The 21,173-nt window shown below is 31.3% G+C and overlaps 2 protein-coding genes and 1 pseudogene across 16 annotated transcripts in view; 1 reads left to right on the top strand and 2 right to left on the bottom strand.

Annotated features, from left to right (window-relative positions):
- The window catches only part of LOC145255607 (SLAIN motif-containing protein 2-like), a 291,352-nt gene extending 275,996 nt beyond the window's left edge, over positions 1 to 15,356 (top strand). For all 13 annotated transcript variants that reach the window (XM_080114160.1, XM_080114151.1, XM_080114182.1 and 10 more), the window contains 2 exons: positions 7,258 to 7,585; positions 14,053 to 15,356. In XM_080114160.1, the coding sequence (XP_079970286.1) occupies positions 7,258 to 7,585; positions 14,053 to 14,128 (404 nt within the window). In that variant the 3' untranslated portion in view covers positions 14,129 to 15,356. The remainder of the gene's footprint in view (positions 1 to 7,257; positions 7,586 to 14,052) is intronic.
- LOC145265416 (U2 spliceosomal RNA) lies at positions 12,601 to 12,734 on the bottom strand (annotated as a pseudogene).
- Positions 15,357 to 18,096: 2,740 nt separating the features above from the next.
- LOC145255659 (signal peptide peptidase-like) overlaps positions 18,097 to 21,173 on the bottom strand; it is a 123,893-nt gene continuing 120,816 nt past the window's right edge. For all 3 annotated transcript variants that reach the window (XM_080114230.1, XM_080114215.1, XM_080114224.1), the window contains 2 exons: positions 18,981 to 19,066; positions 18,097 to 18,537 (listed from right to left, as the gene is read on the bottom strand). In XM_080114230.1, the coding sequence (XP_079970356.1) occupies positions 18,447 to 18,537; positions 18,981 to 19,066 (177 nt within the window). In that variant the 3' untranslated portion in view covers positions 18,097 to 18,446. The remainder of the gene's footprint in view (positions 18,538 to 18,980; positions 19,067 to 21,173) is intronic.

Below are 21,173 nucleotides of genomic sequence, written 5' to 3'. Positions count from 1 at the left end.
TTATCCAAAGCTTTTTGTTACAAAAACAAATATCCTATGTCTCACTAGAGAAGTAACAAAAATATGTATTATTTGTTATTAAAAACTGCCATTAATCTTTTCTACCAATTGAAAAAGAAATACTTGACTAATAATAATTAATTACTAACTAAATACTTGTTATACAATATTACTGTTAGGTTATTAATTCAAATATTTTAATGATATAAAATAAAATACGCATCAGGCGCGCTTTATTTTATTCAAATTAAATCAACACTTCGATTATGGAACTCACACCCCTGACGTTAGTCTTGTGTAGCCAACGCACTGTTCCGACATTTCAAAATACAACCGCTGGGAGACAACGTGCGGATCTTTATTAACTGACTTTTCTTTCTCCAACTTTACAACATGGCAAGAAAGAAGAGAAAAAAAAAGAAAAAAAAAAAAGATGTACAACATAATGAGGATGGAACTTGACTCCAAAATATATTTAAACTAGCGGGGGTACCCGGCGTTGCCCGGATGTTTGGAGGTGTGCATGTAAGGGGGGGGGTTGAAGAATAAGCGAAGTAGTAATAACCTTGTTTAAACTTTTTTAAAAAATCGGAAAAAACAAAACAGCGGATGTAAAACTTCTTCAAAAAAAAATTGGGTAAACAAAAACCAAAAAAAAAAAAATGAACGTGTTCAGAAAAACAAAAACAAAAAAAAAAACAAACAGCGAAAAAAAAATAAAGGTCCTTGTTTCAACATTAAAAGTTTAAAAATTGAAAAAAAAATATATCTGATAACTGGGATTGCACCTGCAATCTTAAGATAAGGACGCTGTCCGGGGGGGGGGGGGGGTTGAAGCGAACGGACGTAAAACTTCTTTTAAAAAAAATCGGATAAACAAAATCCAAAAGAAAGGAAAAGAAACAAAACAAAAAAAACAGCAAAAAAAAAAAAAATGGTATAAATACCCTTGTTTCAATATTAAAAGTTTAAAAATCAAAAAAATATATATCTGATAATTCGGATTGAACCTGCATTATTAAGACAACGATGCTGTCAATAAATCCATTGCGCTTTGAACGTGTGGACGAATCTAGGTCGGTTTTTATAATATTTAAACAAATTCTAGGTACAACATCTTTTGCGCATGTTGACGCATGCGTAGAAGCCATCTGTCATGAAGATACGATTTCTTTTTCCACCCCTCATGGTAGAAAAGGGTCTGGTTGAGGGTGAAGGAATGAATGTTTTTGGCCAATTTTTCAATATTTGTCGGGCGAAGGTTCGAGCTTGAAAATTATACCTATCTCGTGAAAATCTGTCGCCTCTATCAAAAGTTTTTGCGAGACATACACACACACACACATTTTCGCTTTTATATATATAGTCTAGCGGGGGGTACCCGGCGTTGCCCGGATGTTTGGAGGTGTGTGTGGTTTTGGGTAAATCAAAACTCCAGGGGCAGGGAGGTTAAAATTAAAAAAAAGGTTTTGGTAGGTGAGTATGAGGCTCGAACCCGAACCCTTGAGACAACTTGGGAATTAAAGTGTGAAAAGAACATGTGTGACGTTAGCCACCGCGACATACTAATGGAAACACGTTTGAATTTATTTAATTACTTAAATTGCCAGGTGCATGTTTTAATGACTTAATGAGGACAACTTTGACTGCGGGGTAGTAATGCAGGAACACTTTTTTTATTTTCCCACAAGATGTTGGGGGGGGGGGCAGCTCCCCTTGTCCAAATTGAATAGCAATTGTCTGTTATAAGGAAAATATTTCCACATTGATCAAAGCTGATTACTTTCAGACATTTCCGGCGATCGCGACCGGAAAAATACCGCCAGAATTAGTGTCACTTTTATTATACGAAAAAGCCTAATCCACATACGGCAAGCAAAAAATGCTGAATATTTATCTTTCCGAAGTCGAGCAAATTAAATAGACAGGCGACCTCAGTTGTTAACTTGTAGATATTATGATTTATATGTGATATAAAAAGTTTTAAGAAGTTGTGAACCGACCGACCACTCCTCGGAAAAAAGCCTTTCTTGGACATACACAAAAAGCGAACATACATACACACATTTTCACTTTTATATATATAGATTATAAATTTCAAGCAAATAAAATATTTGTTTATTTTCCTAATATTGCATTGTAATTTGGCTTTCAAGTGCACCCGATGCGTAGTTTATTCAAATTAAATCAATGCTTCTATAACGGAACTCACACCCCTGACATTTTAATGATTTCTTTTAGTTTTAATTATGTTTAAGTCACTCTATAAAGCTCGATGTTTGTGTGTTCCCTATAGAAAGAAAGGTTAAAGATTTACATTTAATCTAAAAATGTATTCTCATGTAAATTTTAATTGAGGAAGACAATGGAAGTGGTCCTGAATATTTAAATGCACCTCTAAGAAGGCTATGAAGGCATAAACCTCTTAAACTTCAAATGCAAGGTGTCTTCAATAAGTTTCCAAACTTTTTTTGTATAGATATTTAAAATTATTGTAGACTCTTGAAAATTCAATATGTTGTTACTGTACATCTTATAAGATGATTGATCAATTTTTATGATTTCATGTGTGTACTATCAATAAAAGTGCCCATACGATAAAGTCTGGAAACTTATTTAAGGCACCTTGTATATCCTATTTTTATGTAATTTAAATCAGATGTATAACATTTTCAGGAGAAGACAATAGAATTAGTCTTGAATCTCTAAGTACCTTCCTAACCTAATGTTACTCTCTATGTACTGAATGTGTGTCCCCCCCCCCAATCTTTCAGTGACACATGGGGTGAGAAATCTCTTAAAACTTCAAATCTGTACTACCGATTATAAGGTAATGCATATGTATAAAACACTAATTCACAAAATTTTTCAGTATTTCAGCTTCTTTCGACTATTTTAGAGAATGAAGGAATAGTAAAAACAAAGTAATATAGTGTTATGAGCATAGTGAAAAAGTCCATAGTAATGGTTCTAATTTAATTCTAAACAATTTCAGGCCTTCCTGCTAATAAATAAATTCAACAGATTAGTCTTTGTAATCCATATAATTGAGTAATGCGTGATAATAATTTCGTTCAACAAGTTTTTTTTTTTAATTTATTTATTTGAATAGATTAAAAAAATTTAAAGTGCTTGTTTACATTGGTGATCTTTTAAACTAACACATTTCAGGTGAAAACATTATTACATACTTATGTGCCCTGTCAAAGTTAGTTTACATTTTTAAAAAATTAAGAAAATTATCCAGTAGAAAAATATTTATAACTAAAATTAAAAATTATTGAGTTTAGTGATTTTTAGAGTTTCATCGTACGGCTTAATGTTGGAGAGTTTGCAAAATCCAGGGGAGATAACTGCAGTCAATAAACCGTGACTAAATAATTTAAAATATACATGTACTGCAATTTTTAAAGATATCAGAATGTAATTGCAACTGATTTTTTATTTAAAAAACTTCTAGATCATCATCTACTGAATCCTTTTTCGTAATTTTTTTTAATCTCTATTTTTACTTACATATAAAAAGCATTTTTTGTGTGTGTGAGTTCACTATGGACTCTGAAATGGCTGAGCTGATTTTTAAAAAAAATTTCACACAGATATATTTTATGTGTTTTGGAGTGTCCTTAGATCGGTTTTGTAATAAAATGCCTGTGATAAGTATCAAAAATCAATAATTTAAAGAAGGAACAGTCTGATTTTGATCAAAGTTAAACCTTTGTAGTTTACATTGATACGTGTATATCTAAAATATTACATACTAGCTGTACTCGGCCACTCGTTGCTGTGGCTCTGTTTATTAAAATGTAACACAAAAAAGACAAAATATATAGGTCTTATATTTATGTTGTCAATATTTGTAGATACACAATATTTTGAGGTGTCCCTTTTTCTGTGCAAATGTAGAGATTGTCTCATTTTTCAACTGTAGAACACGCAACATATACTTGTCCATGTGAGAAGCAATCATAGTGTAAGTCACACAAATGTAAAAATTGTCCCTGAATCTTGTTAATGGTTATTGCAAATGCCAAGCGAATTGTCAAGTGCAATATTTTAAGTTTAAATGGTATATCCGTTTAAATCATTCAATGCACATCCACTGTCCGTTCTTCCTGAGAGTGACAGAGGGGAAAACATGAGGATTTAATTTTACTATAAATATATACGTTAACACGCACTGGAAAATCTCGTATAGTAAAAAAATTCAGCCGATTTTCTTTTTGTATGTAAGTATAGTGTTTTATCAAAAATAAATAGATGGAAAAATTGAAAATAAAACTGTTTGAAGAATAAAGGAACAAAGTAAGCGGGAGACCAATGATAATTCAGAATGAAGAAAAAAGAATGCACAAATGTTGAAGGACAAGTTTTTAAAAAATGGAAATAATTTAGTAAACTTTTTTTTTCAAAGAAAATCTATTGCTTTCAAATATTATTAATGAGAATATTCGTAAACATTTTAGTGCTTTTTCTTTATTGTTGCGATATTCGGAAATCGAACTATGGATTTTCAAGTGAAACCAATAATATCTACTGAATTGTCATGTCACAGTAATGAAAATAGCCAAAACTTACGAAAAACGATAAAGGAGAAATTAATGATTAAAGGAAATGGTTATTGAAAAAATTAGAAATTTTAACTATTTCCTTTGTGTTTACGTCACATGTCACATGACAAAACAAACATGGCCGAAATCATTTTTTTGTGTAATTATGAAAGACCGAAATAATTGCGACATGACAATTAGGTAGATAACATTGTTTATTGTTGAAATTGACAAAAAAATGTAAGGAGTTATCATGGTTTTTAAAATTAAATATCAACATTTTGGCCGATTTCATTATGATAAGGAGGAAACACCCTTTTTATCGGCTGAACTGTACAATGGACATCCCGTATATATATTTTTGGTACTCTTGCATAATTTGACCTCGATCGTCAGGATTTTTCCTGAATTATGGTTCGGGTTCAACCAGCAGTCACCGAATCAAGCCGAGTAAAGTAACAGACACAGACAAATTTCAAAACAAACAAACCGAAAAAAAAATAGAAATACAATAAATAAAAAATTACAAAAACCTACTGTAAATTTATTGAATATTGCAGAAGAGCTGTGCAACTAAATGATAAGTAGTTCATTATGTTCCTGTTGTATTTGTGTTGCATTAATGTTCTAAAGTTACATTTAAATAAGAATTTTTCATTGTGCGGTGTTTCTTTTTGCTTGCTCGATTTGAAGTTAATTTTTTAAATTGACATGAACTATTAACATGAAAACAATTAGAACACTTAAAAGTCAAATATGAACAGGTAAAATTAAAGAGGAATAAAAGGTGAATCAAATGAGGTAGAGGTTGTTTAAACAGTTACATTCAATTCAGCTTAAATTTGCAGTTTTTGAAAAAATGACAAGTGCAGACTTTCTTTTTGGTGGCACTGTATATGTATTATTATACATATTTATCAATCGTTATATATATATTATTAAATATATATATCTTTATCAATAGTTATATATATTATTAAATATATATATCTTTATCAATAGTTATATATATATTATGAAATATATATATATATCTTTATCGATAGTTATATATATATTATTAAATATATATATCTTTATCGATAGTTATATATATATTATTAAATATATATATCTTTATCGATAGTTATATATATATTATTGAATATATATATCTTTATCGATAGTTATATATATATATATATATATATACCTTTATCAATAGTTATGGAGAATATTGCATTAAAAGTAAATGATAAATTTCCAACAAATAAAGCAAGTACTATAACTAGAAACTGAAAACTTGAGATTTTCAATCAGAGATTCTCCCAGCTGACCTATTTGGGGATTTTATAAATAGAGCTTAAAACATTACCATAACAGAATAATTATAACTTTTGTGTGCCATCATAGGTTTATGATTTAAGTCATGTTTCAAAACCTGAATTAAAACATAAGCGATAAAAAAAAAAAAAAAGATATGAAAAGGTAAATATTTCCAATAATGTTGGAAATTATTTTGATAGTCCAAAACAATTTATTTTACTTTTACTATTTATTGTCTATAGTTATTTTACAATTATATAATCCTTCCAAACTAGCAAAAAGTATGTGACCAAAGAGAATATGTATTTGCTAGTTAAGGAAAAGATGGAGGAAGGTGGGAAGATAAGATCTATTGTGATGTCACAAGAGTTTCATAAATATTTAGAAATTGTAAATCTTATGTCCTTTCCTGCTCCAATCTTCCTTATCTCTCTTGCTCTTCTTGCCACCAACTAAGATGCAGATAAAAAGTGGGTGCTTGTGCAGAATAGTAGAATTTGAAACAAACACATTTCAGGTGAAAACATTATTACATACTTACATGTCCTGTTGAAATTAGTATGAATTACATAAATTACAAAAAATGATCCAGTAGAAAATGTGCTTTTTGGCGGGAGAAAATCGTAGAGAAATTTTCTATTTTTTTTGGTTTTTCTGATGGTAGATTGCAAGCAAAGCAAGGGGGATAAGTCAGTTTGTCATACAGAATTGGTTGCACAACTCTCCCACATTAAAACACATGATAAAACCTGATAATTCAATGAATTATATTTTTACTTGTAATTATCTTTGTAATTGATCAAGCACAAAAAAATGTGCATGGTGATACGCAAGATGACATCATTAAAGTTTTAATAGTATATTTATTAGTGATGGGACCATTCTAATATTTTTCCTCATTTGATATAATTACGATTCTGTACTAAATTCCTGAGTTTAATACAATTATAAATCTTTAAATATTTAACAATACATTTGTTAATTATTCCCAATTACTGTGAAAACATGTTATATATGCAGATATTTCCTCAGACGTAAAACTACACTTGTGAAGGATGATCTATATATTTTAGTTTGAGAGTTAATTTAAAATCAATCAATTATTTTATTATGACTACCAGCATTTTACTTTAAACAATATCAAATAAAAAAAGACAAAGAATCGTTTTTGGCATCAGAAAACAGGCACAAATTTTTCCGATACCCCAAATATTCAGATTTTTCTGATTCCCTATTCTGATTCCAATTAATTGCCCCAACACTAATATATATATATATATATATATATATATATATATATATATATATATATATATATATATATATATATATATATTTGATAAGCACAAAAAAATTTTTCTTAGATTTTTCACCCTAGTTTTTTCCTCCTTTTATTTCATAGACGATTTGCGTCGAAGTCTACCAAATGTCTCTAAACTAGTGACACCTTCCCCTGCACTCCATTCAAGTGATTCAAGCCTTGATACTTGCAGTGATGACATGTTATTTATAGCCGGAGGAACTCCTGAGTCCGCTTCTCGACCCCCATCTCGGCTGCAGCAACCGGGCCGTCCAAATTCTCCATCAGTGAGTCATCTGAAACAGCCCCTAAGTATGAGAAGAGGTTCGTCTCCAATTAGAAGTAACCTTCCACATCCAGCCAATACCCCTCGCAGATCAATACCAAGGCTAGGAACAACTCCAAGAACAAGCTTACCAACACCAAAAAGGTCAGTATTGTGTTTTTTTCATTTAGTTTCTTTAGTGCATCGAATTCATTTATATAGCCAATATTATACATTGTAAGGTTTGGGATGAAGATGTTTTATGTTCTCTCTGGCAATTTAACTGACAGTTGTAGGGGAGGTTAATTATAAAAAAGAGCAGATTGAGACACTCCCATCACAATTTAATTCAGATTTTTTATCTCCCCGACAAAGGAGGGATCGGACCTAGTAATTCACTCCTGTTTGTCCATTTGCACTTTTCTTAATGACCACACTTTGGATTTTTTCAAAATTTTGCACAAATTGAACATGGTGAAAGTAAATCTTTGCTGGAATAGATTTTCCGGGATAGCTCTCGATGTCCCATTAGAGGGGTGAAATTGCCCTAAAATCGTTCGTCTGTTAATTTGTTGGCACTTTTCTCAATAACCACGCCTTGGATTTTTTGGAAATTTTGCACAAAAACACTAGTCATGGTGAAAGTAAATTTTTCACCTGTGAAGGGCGACCCAGCATGCTTTGCTTGTTTCAATGATTTGTTTCAACAAGCATCTTTCATATATTAATAAATGATCACGAATGTTGTAATGAGGAAAGAGGAGGGTGAATTAGGAAAATTCCTTGGATCCCTTCTACTCTTATTGAGTTTGAGATTTGTACTTTGGTTATCTTTACGATTACTTCTGCTTACTCCTCTGCATGTTAAGAACAGTTTTTCTAAATAATAACATAATTGTTAAGAAAAGCTCTTGGGGAGGGAAGAGGCTTCCTTTACCTATTCTATACTTTCACCTAACAGTTTCATAAAGAAAAGATAACGTAAAAAATAAATTAAAAACAAAGAAGTTACGAGAAGCGAAATTGAGACAATAATCGTAACGATAACTGTATAATTTTCAACACTGCCTTAAGGGGATTTCCCTCACAGATGCAGTTCTTCTCTTTAAATAGCAGATGTTCTTTTTAATTTTTATATGAGAAAGAAACGTGAACAAGGGTTGGACTTCTGGGATGGGGTTTTGCTGGTTTTCTGGCAATGGCTGCTGTTATTCAACCAATTGCTGTTTAGGGGATTGTTATCTGTCAATTGTGGGAAAGAAGTACAGGGGACGATACTATTAGACTTAGTAAATTACAGACCACATTACTCCAGCCCTTCCTATTGTGACCTCTTTCTCGTGTTTTGGGAACCGCTGGTGTTGATGTTTTTCTCCTGAACTGATGCAACTTTTTGGGTGCAGTAATGTGCAATAGTCATGCTGCTGACAAATTCAACAATGCAAACGATGCCCTTCCACTTTGATTTATATATTTTTATTTTGCCAAAGAAAATTAACAAAACAAAAATTAGGCACAAGGCCAATATAAAAAATCGGGTTAGTAGGGGGATCTATGGTCATTGTATCTTTGATTGGTCTACACTAATCCTAGCTAGAGATCTCATTCACCATAATACCACAAACACACCAGGATCTTCCTATTAAAGATTCTCAAATCAAATCGTTTCTTTTTGGGTTTTTTTTTATTAAATAAAATATATATATATACATTGTCTGTAAAAAAATAGAAATTTATAAAAAAAAATCGTTTTATTGGTCCCCCAACAAAAGGAGGGTGGACCTGTAAATTCATCCTTGTCCATTCGTTTGTCCGCACGTTTCTTAATAATTACATCTTGGAATTTAAAAAAATTTTGCACAAACATTAAATATGATATAAGTAAAAAATAACAGAACGGTTTTTCCAGGAAAACCCTGGTTGCCCCCCTATGTGTGCCTTTCAAGTTAAAATGGCTAAAATTGACACTTTTGTGCTTATTAAAAAAAATTGATGCCCTGAATTTTTATAAAACTTTCTGAAAAGTTGTAACTAACTGATTTCTATATAATTTTGTTTGTCTATACTTTGCAATAACTCTTTGGTGTGCCCAGGGGCTCTTTTAGGACGAATAAAAACACTCCATTTTTAGGATTATTTTACCATATTTGTCCAAAATTTTCTGTGTATGTCTATTTAGCAGTTTTGCATGGTGCTGAACTCAAATTTAAATATGGTAAAGGCCTGAAGTTGCACTGTTTGTTCATTTTCACCAGGATTTGAGGTCCCCTGGGAACTTTTGGGGCTAAATGGGGGAGGAGGGAGTAAATGCTGAACTTTGTCTTTTTATTTAAACCACGTTCACTGTGCACTCACGGTGGACCATGCATGCTTCACTTGTTATTATTAGAAATAAAATTTTATTGGCATGGGTGGGGGGGAAAAATATCCCCAAAATAAACAAAATGTATTAATAAGGCCCTTCCAATTCTTTCTAGGTGGTAGGCTGCCCACTGTTTTCCAGCTTGATGGGGGCTGAAAACAAGCAGGTCGATCTCTAAATGGGGCTGAATTTCTAGACGGGAACAAAGAAAAAAAATTGGGTGGGGGAAGGAGGGCGTGTATGATGTCACTCCAAGATGAGATCAATTAGTAGGGTGGTCAAAGACAAAAAGAAAAGCTAGGGTGTGGCCAATTCTGAGTCTTGAGCATTGCAGATATTGCAATAAACGCATCTCAATTTAAATACAGGGTCTTTTTTTCTTTTAGAGACGACAAACTTTAAATTGACAACTCTCTTTTCTTTAATTGCAAATTTGGCAATAATCATTTATTTTAAGTTCAGCTTGGTTTGGCAATTTGGATCAAGTAAAGATTAGATACCCCGTAGCAGAAGACAAAGATTGTCGAACATTTCAAGTGGCAGCTTCACATACTCTCATATCGGTTCAAGCAATCCTCCATGCATATAAAGGTTAAGGATTTTTCGCTGCATGTCCATTCTTCATAGTTTCTCCGCTTCTTCCTGGATGGGGAGCAGGATATCTCATACTGTCATGGGAGGGTATTTTCTTCCTAAAAGTATTAAGATATTACAATTTCTATAATTATTACTATTAATTATACTTAATTAATTATTATAATTACTTATTATTATACTTAAGATATTACAATTTCTATTTGTATAATTATTACTATTAAAAACATTACATTAAAATTAGAGAATAAAAATCTTCTTTTTTGAGATCTTCTGGAATGTTCTAAGGTGTGGTGTTCCATTTGGAGCGTTTTTGGAACTTTCCATTCACTCAAACTATAAAAGAACGCTGATAGCACCAACTCTTCAGTTAGTCAGATAGAGTCGTTACTCTGCTCCAGGTTGTCAAATGCTAACTAGATTAACTTCAGTCAATATTTCCTGGGATCCAAATCTGATTGAAAAGAATCAATTACAAGCACCCTCAAAGAAAAACTGGACATATGGTAATTATAAAGATTTTCTGACCAAAGAAATATTGTTATTAATTCTCAATAACTCGGTCTTTTTTCTGAATGTAAATTAAACTGAATTAATAACTTGCTTATCTCCCTTGGATCATTTTTGTTTCTGTATTTTTTTTATGTACAATAAATACTTTTTATTTTTCTTCAAAGTTTTTTTTTTTTTTTTTTTTTTTTTTTTAAATATATGTTGCATGTTTAATACTCCTAGACTCAAACACGTTACAATACAGCATGTATCAGCTGCCGAGATAGCAATTACTACAGGAGCTCTACTATATTTTGCTTGTCATACGACTTCATAATCTAGTGGAACATCATCTCTTATGTAGTCATTTTCTCATAGAGAAAAAAAAACATGGCTAGTTTTTCTCTATTCTGTTGATTTCCATCGAAAAATGTTTGACTAAGCTTCAATCCCTGGTAAGACATTCACACTAAAAACTTGTCTTTTACCGCAACTTAGAACTTTGTTTTCTTCCCCTGTGTGCCTAGTGGAATTTTCATGAACAGAGTTGCTTTCCAAAAATTTCTCGTATGAGGAATATATTACCATGGAACTGCTTCCCAATAGATTAAAGCATGGTAATCTTTAAGCTAACGTAAACAAATATTAGAAAGCACAGAAATATCTGAAGATATGATTCTTGATATCATGTGAGTTGGAAAATTGCGATGATGTATAAGAAGCAGTGGCTAGCAGCAAAAGGATCATAGAAACTAGGTCAAACAATCAGTCGACTGCTGATTAATTTTTTTCTTCTATTACATTTAAGTGGTGGCAAACGTTTGTGCATGAATTAGAGAAAGAATCAGTCAGAAAGAGAAAGAAATGTTTTAAAATATCAGACTTCCGACAAATGACGGATTGGACCTAGTAATTCACTCTCGTTCGTCTGTTCACACTTTTCTCAATAAAAACACCTTGAATTTTTAAAAAAAATTTGTGCAAACATTAGTCATGGTGAAAGTAAATTTTTGCCAGAACGGGTTTTTCAGGGATAAAATTGACCCCAAATCGTTCATCCGTTGGCACTTTCTTGAGAACATATTCCTTGAATTTTTTTGAAATTTTGCGCAAACATTAGTCATGGTGAAAGTAAATTTTTGCCATAACGAATTTTCTGGGATAACTCTGGTTGTCCCCTTAGGGGCCATTATAGGGGTAAAAATGCACCAAAATTGTTTGTCTGTTTCCACTTTTCTCAATAACTTGAATTAAAAAATTTTTTTTGCACAGACATTAGTCATGGTGAAAGTAAACTTTATTTGTAGAGAGGGACCTCGCATGCTTGAATGGTTTAAATTCTAACCTTTTTTTTTTTTTTTTTTATAGGAGCACTGCTAGTATTTAAATTTGTTGGCGCTTGTGCAGAATTGTTCCTTTCTCTATGGAAAAAAAAAAAAAAAAAATCTGTATGATGTACACACCTGTAATAGAAAGAACAAGGCTGATAGCCATTAGTCGTGTGCTCTTGTGTAATGAATGAATGTAGGATTGACATGAAATTCTTAAAGATAAACTAAAATGACCGAAAAATGGTCTGAAATGACTTAAATAAATAAAAAGTAAATGACTTAGAATGACTTTAATGAACTTAAGGATGAATTGAATGACCTTAAGAATGACTTGAATACTTAAAAAATAACTGGAATCATTCAAAAACAACTTGAATGGCTTTGAGACTGACTGGTTGTAAAGTGGGTGATCATTTTACATTAAATTAATACAGAAAAGTGATCCCCCACTTTATATCACAAAGTTACAAACATAAGTACAGCATGTAGTATGATCAGATACTACACTTTGATCTTAGCCAAAAGGCCAAGAAATAGGTATTTATTTGCTCCCCCCACCGAGCAAATTAGGCACAAGGCCGATTTTTAATGTGAGTAGTGAAGGGGAAATGGGTATGAAGGGTTGCAGGTCTTATATGTGGGGTTGCCCCCACATATGGTCTTTGCTTGCAGTATCTGCCAGAACAGATATTACACTTTAATCTTGGCCAAAAGGCCAAGAAAAACTTAAAAAGCTAAGAACAGCATCTATTCACAACAGACCTTTGATCTTAACCAAAAAGGCCAAGCACAAAAGTGTTACGGACAGACCGACCGACCGACCGACTTAGAGTCGCTTGCACGCGACTAAAAATACCATATAAAAAAAAAAAAAAAAAAAAATCATGTAAATTAATCAAGTAGTTGTAGTTTTTTTCTGAGAAAATCATTTTTAAGTGATTTTGAGTTTTCCAATGTCACTATCTCTCCATGTTAAGAATGGCTCCCTAAAATCTAGCAAGCTTGAATTTGGAGTTATTGCCCCTGTTTCTTCTGACAGTTTTCAAGATAGTGGCATGAGATCATTGCTTGTGGTTTAGCCATGAAATTTTTATATCTATAAAAGTGAGAATGTATGTGAGGACACTTCTCAACCTATATACTCAACAAATTTGTGATCTACAAACTTGAAATTTGGTATAAAGAGTATTCAAACATGTGGAAATCTTTTTAATTGGTTTTCATCCAGAAAAATGGGCTGCTATGGGGTCAAAATTGGTATGTGTGGGTAGACATGTTTGTTTTCACCTGTTTCACGACTGCTCATGCACATTAGTGAAACCTGACAGCTTCCTTATGTTACGTATAAGTCAGTTTGAAAACACTTATTGAAGATCATGGTCATTGTATTTGACTTGCTGTCTTTAGGTTTTGATCTCAGCTCTAGTATTATTTCTGTTACAAAAAGTGAAATGTTTAGAAAAGAAAACAATAGTCACATGTGTCTCTGTTTCTTTAACTTTATTATTATTTAAAAAAATTTTTTAAAAAGGAATTTAACATTATATTTAATACCGTCTGTATTTCTGTTTATAATAAATAAGAATTCTGCATTAATTAAAATAACATATTTCACGACCGGCCGGCCTGCTAGTTTAAAAACAGTTATTTGATAAATTTACTTGATTTTTAGTGTATAATTTTCTTTGTCACATTACATCAGATTTTTTTCTTTTTTCATGGGGGTGGGTGGATGGGTTAGAGTCAAGCATATAATTGTTTAAAAATGAAATCCTGCATTACTTTGACATACGTTGAAAGATATTTTCTGGATATTAATTAGTTTTGTTTTTTCAAACCTTTTTCTTTTGTAGATCTGGAATCCCTTTTAAACCGTTAGAGCGTCCACCACCTCGTGCAGATGAGAGCTGGAAAGAAGGCTGCTTTTGAAAGACGTGTTGTTGCTATAAACGATTTGCAACATTTCTGCTTTATTTTCAACCTAAATTGATGGGATTCACCCCCCCCCCCTCCTCCCTCCGGTTGATGCAACAGTCATGTGATCAAGATAAAAAGACATTGTTGCAAACCATTTTCATTCTTCGACTTTTGGATTTTTTTTTTTTTTTTTTTTTTTAAATATTTGCAAATCCTGTTCTCTTTTCGTTGTTGGTTTCGTTCCTCCAGAAACTGAGACATCAACTCTTAGACTTTGACACGATATTGCTTCGAAAAAAAAAAAAAAAAAAAAAAAAAGTGGGTTGTGTCTAAATCTATTCAGTAAACTTTTAGGCATTTTTGTCTCCTCCTTCTGACTTCCTGCCTTTATTGTTGCTCAATAATCTGTTTTCTTGTCTGATGATTCTGTCCGTCTTTGACTAGAACTCTTTATCTAGTTTTAAACTTGGCACTATAGTACCAAAAAGCAAAAGTTGATGGCAATTAAGAAAGTAACCCCCTTCTTCCTTATTTAAAGATTGGAATTGGCAAAAAAAATTTTTTGTTTTGTTTTTCTGTGATCTTGTTTTTACAAACTTTACCAAATTGTTATCAAAGTTGCATGTCTTTTTTTTCTCACAACTTAAAAAGTAATATTTTTTATGTTCATCTTTTACTTTTTAAAGATTTTTTTAAAAACTCATCTTTCATGGAAATATTGGCAAACATACAAATTCTTCCTGTCAAAATCCTAACCCAACTAATAGATTAAAAAAACAAAAACAAAACAAAAAACATTGTATATTTAATAAGAGCAGTGGTCAGCGACATGCACACATTTGAGATTGTTCATACTTTAAAGGATTGCAATTATTTCTGCTTTCAACTTTTGCGGGTACAAATAAGTCAAGCAAAACTAATTTCTTGAATCTTGAGATGTAAATTGTTGACTCGTATGAAACAAAACGATCTATTGGAGACTAAAAAAAAAAACTTCAAGAAAGCAAGAAGTGGTTAAAGAAACATTAACCACTTTTCCTGAGACTGAACTCTGAATGCAGGCTTTTTACTTTGTCAGAAAAAAAAAAAAAATGTTAAGGACTTTTCTCTCATTGTTTTTGTATGCATGTGAAGGAGAAGTCAAGAAGCAGGCTTCACCAAAATGTCCTTCTTCCATGTATAACAACTTAAGAGCGTGACGTCTGCAGGGACAAAATCGAATTAAAGAATTTGAATAATTTCCCTTGCCTTTCTGTTTTTCATATAACCTTAATTCAAGATTAGTTGGAGTAATTATCACTCTTAAATTTTCTGTTAATGATTTTTCTTTTCTTTTTTTTTTTTTATAGTCAACATACTTTCTAATTTCAGGCATAGTGCTACTGGAAGTAGCAGTTCCTTCCCTTAAAAAAAAAAAAAAAAAAAAAAAAAAAAAAAAAAACTTTTAATTTTGTTAAATTTATATAATAAATGTTTATGAAAGTATAAAAATAGAATTAATGAAATCACAAAAATACTGAAGAACAATAAGTGAAAGAAACTGATTCACCTTGTCACCACTGCGCTGAAAATTAGGAATTATGTTAGCTGACTATGACCATTTTACATTAACAAGATTCAGAAAGCCTTGTAAAGGTGCTTCTATATAAATCTGGAATTGAATGTTTTTGAAATTTTCTAAAATACTAAGGCTCCTTGGCTGTCCAAGTTTTGCATTCATTACAATCTCATTTTCATTAACAAATTATAATATATACACACACACACACCTCAATATTTACAGGAAGTGTCCATAGTAACGAAAATAAAACTTTGACAGAACACATGGACAAAGCCCCCCCCCCTTTTGTGTGGATGTGGAAAGCTTTTGGATCGCATGAAGCAGTTTTTGTTTTCCATATAAAAAAATCTCGAGCAAGAAATACACTTCATTCAGCTCAATATTGTGTACTCAATTAAATAGGGAGAAACTAAATGAATTGAGAAATAGTACAGGAATGAACAGTGGCAAGGTGTGTAGGTTAACCATAAAAATTTTATTTAAAAATAAAACTACTTGATGATTTTTGGAATATATTTTGTTTGTCACGGGTAAGTACTGCACAAGCAAAAAAAAAAAAAAAAAGTGCCACTAACCCAAACTAACGATAAAGGACGTTAGATATTTACGAAAAATATATTTTTGATGATAAAGGGTTAATTTGTGTCACTACCAATGGCCATATAAGATACATTGCAAGTTTTGGGGAAACTGAGCATTTTTATGTACATCTAAATTCCCCATGGCTGATTCTAGATACTTGTACAGTTTAATTAAGACATTCAAAAATGAAAAAGGTTATATTGTACGTATCCATTTTGGAAGATCGGAAAAAAAAAATTTCAATTAATTTGATTAATTTAATTTTTTTTTTTTTACAGCGGAAAATCACGTTCTTATGAGAGTGCATTGAAATCAGCCATTATTGAATTTGTTGAACACGCCACAGGGAGATAACTCAATGTAAAGTGCTGACACTCCCTCCCTATCTTTAATACTAGCTTTTCTTCCTAAAATTTAACCTCTTGAGAACTTCGTTCCATAACGAATACATGCAATATAACCTTTTTTTTAATGTCTTGAAACTGTACAAGTGCCGATTTTTGTTATAATTAAAATAGTTGAGCATTTCTCAGTTTCTATGTTTTCACTAACCCTTCGTCAAGCAGATTTTTTTTATATCTAAATATAACCAGAAAGAAATTTAAGACCAGTAAAAAATGTTTATATCTAACAGGTCAGTCAAAATAAGGTTGGAAATGTCCTGTTCAATGAGAATATCATATTTTTTTTTTGACAAAATTGAAATGAAGATTATCCCTTTTATTTTTATGGCAAAAAAAATAAAATAGTGTACTAAATATGTATTATATTAAATGAAAGTAATTTAAAGAGAAAAAAAAAAGTCCAAGATTCATTCAGACTGATTTCTCTGTCAATCATTCTATGCCCGCACTTTATTTAAATGACCATAAGTTTGGTGTTGATGTAATGCAGGCAAAAAACCGGAAAATTGAGTTCTGTTGGCAACCAAAAAAAAAAACAAGAAAAACTCGCTGTGAACAATAACAAATATTTATTGGAACACAAGTGTGTTACAATAAAAAGAAAAATAATTTTGTTGAGAAACCCAATTGATTAAGGAATTTATTGGGTTTTTTTTTTTCTTTTAAATTGCCATGTTGCTAACTTTGGTTGAGCCCTCACAAGTGTGTTTTTATTGAAATGAGTTTTGTGTTAGATTTAAGTGAAATAAAGATTATTGGCCGAGTTCTCCATTTAAACGAAGCTATATTTAAATAGTTTACCTTACTATTTGCTAGCAGGTAATTATACTCATCAAATTATGAATTGCAAACAATTTCGTCAAAATTCTTGATCAAAATTTTCAGGTGTGGTTAATTCACCGTTTGGCAAAGAATGTCTTTTTCTAATTTTAAATTTGCCAACAAGTTTTAGCCCGAAACAAATTGTTTTTGAAAATCAATCAGATATGAAAACTTTTTATTTAACAAAATTAAAACTTGCTTTTTTCCAGTTATTCTTAGGAGAAATATAACTTTTTAAATTGTGATTTCCATTTTCTCTTAAGCTGTCATTCAGATACGAAAAATATAACCCATGAACTAAAAGAAATTTAGCAATACACATGACCAGCAAAATACTTAAGTTTCTATTAAAAAAAATAAAAAATAAAAGAAAGTCTATATTTTGAAATATTTTTATATGCTAATTAAGTTAAATATACTTCAAATGAATTTTTTTTTTTGGGGGGGGGGGTTCAGACTTTGCTATAAGTACCTTGTAGATGTAAACTGATGAGCATCATCAATGTCACAGTATTCAATTTTATGAATAGATTGTTTAAAGAAATAGAGACAGAACACATTTTGGCACCAAGGGTGTTAAGATTTTCCAGGTTAAAATACTTGAAAGAAAATGACGTTTTAAATCAATTCTTTATTTGTAGAGAAGCAAATGTTCCAATGATATTTTTTTTTCTTGCAGCAGCGTAGTAGTATTGTGATTTGGGGTTGGGTATAAGAAGGAGGCCAGTATAAATAAACGTTGAAATCTGTAGAATATTAGCAATGGCTCTGAATGCTGGGTTTAGGCACGCCACCTTACTTTGGATGAGTGTCATATGACTGGAGAGGAGGGGTGTTCCAAACATGAGAAACTGGAAATGAAACCAAAAGAATGGGAGGGGGAAGGGTGTCGGGCCACTGCAGCAGCTCAAAGATGGTGTGGAGTAAAAGGGACCAAGAACTGGCAGCTTCCATCGCCATACTATTGAGTCTTCTTGTCTCCTGTAGTAGTAGTATTGCCACTGATGGCTGATACAGCAGGATCTGGGGTTTTATCACTGTGGTCCTCATAACTGAAACAAAGTGAAGTTATTCGATTAAAAAAAGTTATCAAAATAATTTACAAAAATGTTAAAAAAAGGGGGGGGGGAGATAGAGGGAGGTACTGAAATGACCTTCCCAACCCTAGGAGGAGAGGGGGTATCTATTAATAAAAAAAATAACTGGTTTAAAATGTAAAAAGAAATGAGGGGAGGGGAGCAGAGGGATAAATTCATGTTTTAAAATAGTATTTAGTGGGGGTTACAAATAATAAATTGGAGTCTTAGCATAAAAAAAAAAAAAAAAAAAAAAAAAAAAAGGTATTGCAGATAAGTGGTTATCTGCAATACCTTTTTTATACTGAAAAAGACTCCAAGTGTGTATATCTTTGGAGTCATTTTTTTATTTTTTTTACTTCTTCCTATCCACATAGAGTAAAGAAAACAGATACAAAGAAAAAGAAAAAAAAACTTACCTAAACAACTCTTTGATTTCTCCACGAAACAGGGCTACAATTATTGGAACCCCTATACAAGCTGGAACCAGGTATAATAATGCAGGCTGGCAGAGAAAGAACAATCATAAAAATGTATCAAGACATTAAAAATAAAAAAAAAATTAAAAAAAGTCATTACTGTATTAAGTGGAGGAAAAAAGACAAAAAGAAAGTTTTATCTGATTATTCTTTATCAAGGAACGTGTTAAGGTGTCAAGAGTTGTTTTATGGCACATCAACCATCAATGGGTTAATTCAAAATCAAATTGTTGAATTGCAGAAGTAGGATAATTTATTTCATTTTTTTTTAAACACATGTAAATTTTTATGCTTCTAGAAGTACTAAGGGTTATAAGGTTATAAAAACTGTTTTTAATTTATATTTTATTTTGAGCAATCCTCTGCTGTCAAAAAAAAAGTAAAATTAACCATGAGAAATTTTATCATGGCATTCATGACCGTTTGGCAAAGAAGAATGTCTTTTTCTAATTTTTTAAATGCACACACTTAAAGCAGTTTTATGCTTCTTATAACTCATAATACTGAAAATAGTATATATTAATAATGAAATGTAGTTAGCTTGAAGCATTGTGCAAGTTATGTATAAAAGGTAAGTGTTAGAAAGTTATCACAATACAAAGAATAGAATGCTGAGAAAGGGAGGGGGGGGTGATATATTTAAATTTATATATACATATGTATAAACATTTATTTAATAATTTTTGTGTCAATAATACGACTTAGTTGAAAAGTCAAATTTCTACACAGCGATGTACTGTGTATGACAACGTTTCATAATTTACTTTGAGGAAAATTCTTTCTCAAATGGCAGGTGTTTCAAATCTTGAAATCACCAAGTATGAACAGGGACACAATATCTCCGCAGTAAATTGAATATATAAATAAATAAATTTATTCCAAGTTGAACAAATTACTGTGTTATTTAAATTTTATTTTCTCTTAATTTTTGTTTTTATAGCCAGTATTACCTATTTATTATTATTTTTTTTTTTTTTACGATTATTTTTGCTATGCTAAAATAGCTAGAAAGCAGGAAATGAAATCTGCAAAATGCCTCCACAGATGTGCGCGCGCACACATATCCACATTTCAAAATATTAGTAGGGCTGTGACAACAAATTCTTTCCATTCTTTTAACTCAAGTATATATCAGACACAGTAAGACAGTCAATCAACTGAGAACTACATCAGTCTATATAAAAACATGAGTGATATATACCCATTAATATCTTAAGAGTCAAAACCATGAAAAGAATATGCTGTTGTCACGGCCCTAATCATTAGTATGTATATTTTTTGCTTCATTAATCAACTTTTTTTTTTTTTTTTTTTTTTTTTTTTTAAATATTACTAGTTTTCAGTGTCAATTAGCTATCTGTATATATTATTTTTATTAGCTAATGGATTTTAGTTATTTTATTGTTCGTAGCCAACAATACCTATTTAGTAATTGATTTATCTATGTCGTCAATAGATGGGTGTTTTGTTTACTTTTTTTTATAGCGATCGTTGGTTGGGGACAAAGCGTCATAGAAAATGAAATCAGGGCAATGTAATGGTTTAAAATGTAAGTATATATATTACACACAGATTTGAAATTACTACTAAGGTGAGGCGATACATATGACTAATAAAATTGGATAATACATCTTGCAGTCACCCACCAACAATAAGATTTTCCTTCTCTTTCCTCCAAAGAATAACATTATTTAACTAATTTAAATATTATATACTAGTGGGACCTGTGGAAATGCCACAGGGGATTCATATGTAATATATTGATGTTGGCATTCTGTAAATGTTCAGCGTAAACGGAGATGCTCTGATATTATTGTAGCTCTTTTGTTAAAACTGCAAAAGTATTTATCTAAGCTAGCAGGGAGACCCAGCCTAGCTCGGTCATAAAGTATGCTTAAATATGATATGTCAATTCTTGCAGATTTTGTATATAGTATTATAGAATTAATATTCTATCGTTTTTTATATATTATAAAGTTACAATTTCAAAAATAAAAAAAATACATCTGTATGACTTGGGTGCATCAGCTTGAATAGAAACTGAAAAGTGAAAAATATAACTTTAGTCCCTTCAGCTATGACCAAAACTTATGAAAAAATTTGTTAAAATTATTTATTACCAAAAAAAAAAAA

Source organism: Euprymna scolopes, chromosome 3 (assembly GCF_053919585.1).
Source record: "Euprymna scolopes isolate OS-2025 chromosome 3, ASM5391958v1, whole genome shotgun sequence".
Classification (NCBI taxonomy): Eukaryota; Metazoa; Mollusca; class Cephalopoda; order Sepiida; family Sepiolidae; genus Euprymna; species Euprymna scolopes.
The sequence above is the reverse complement of the archived record's forward strand: the minus strand, read 5'-3'. Positions and strand labels throughout refer to the sequence as shown.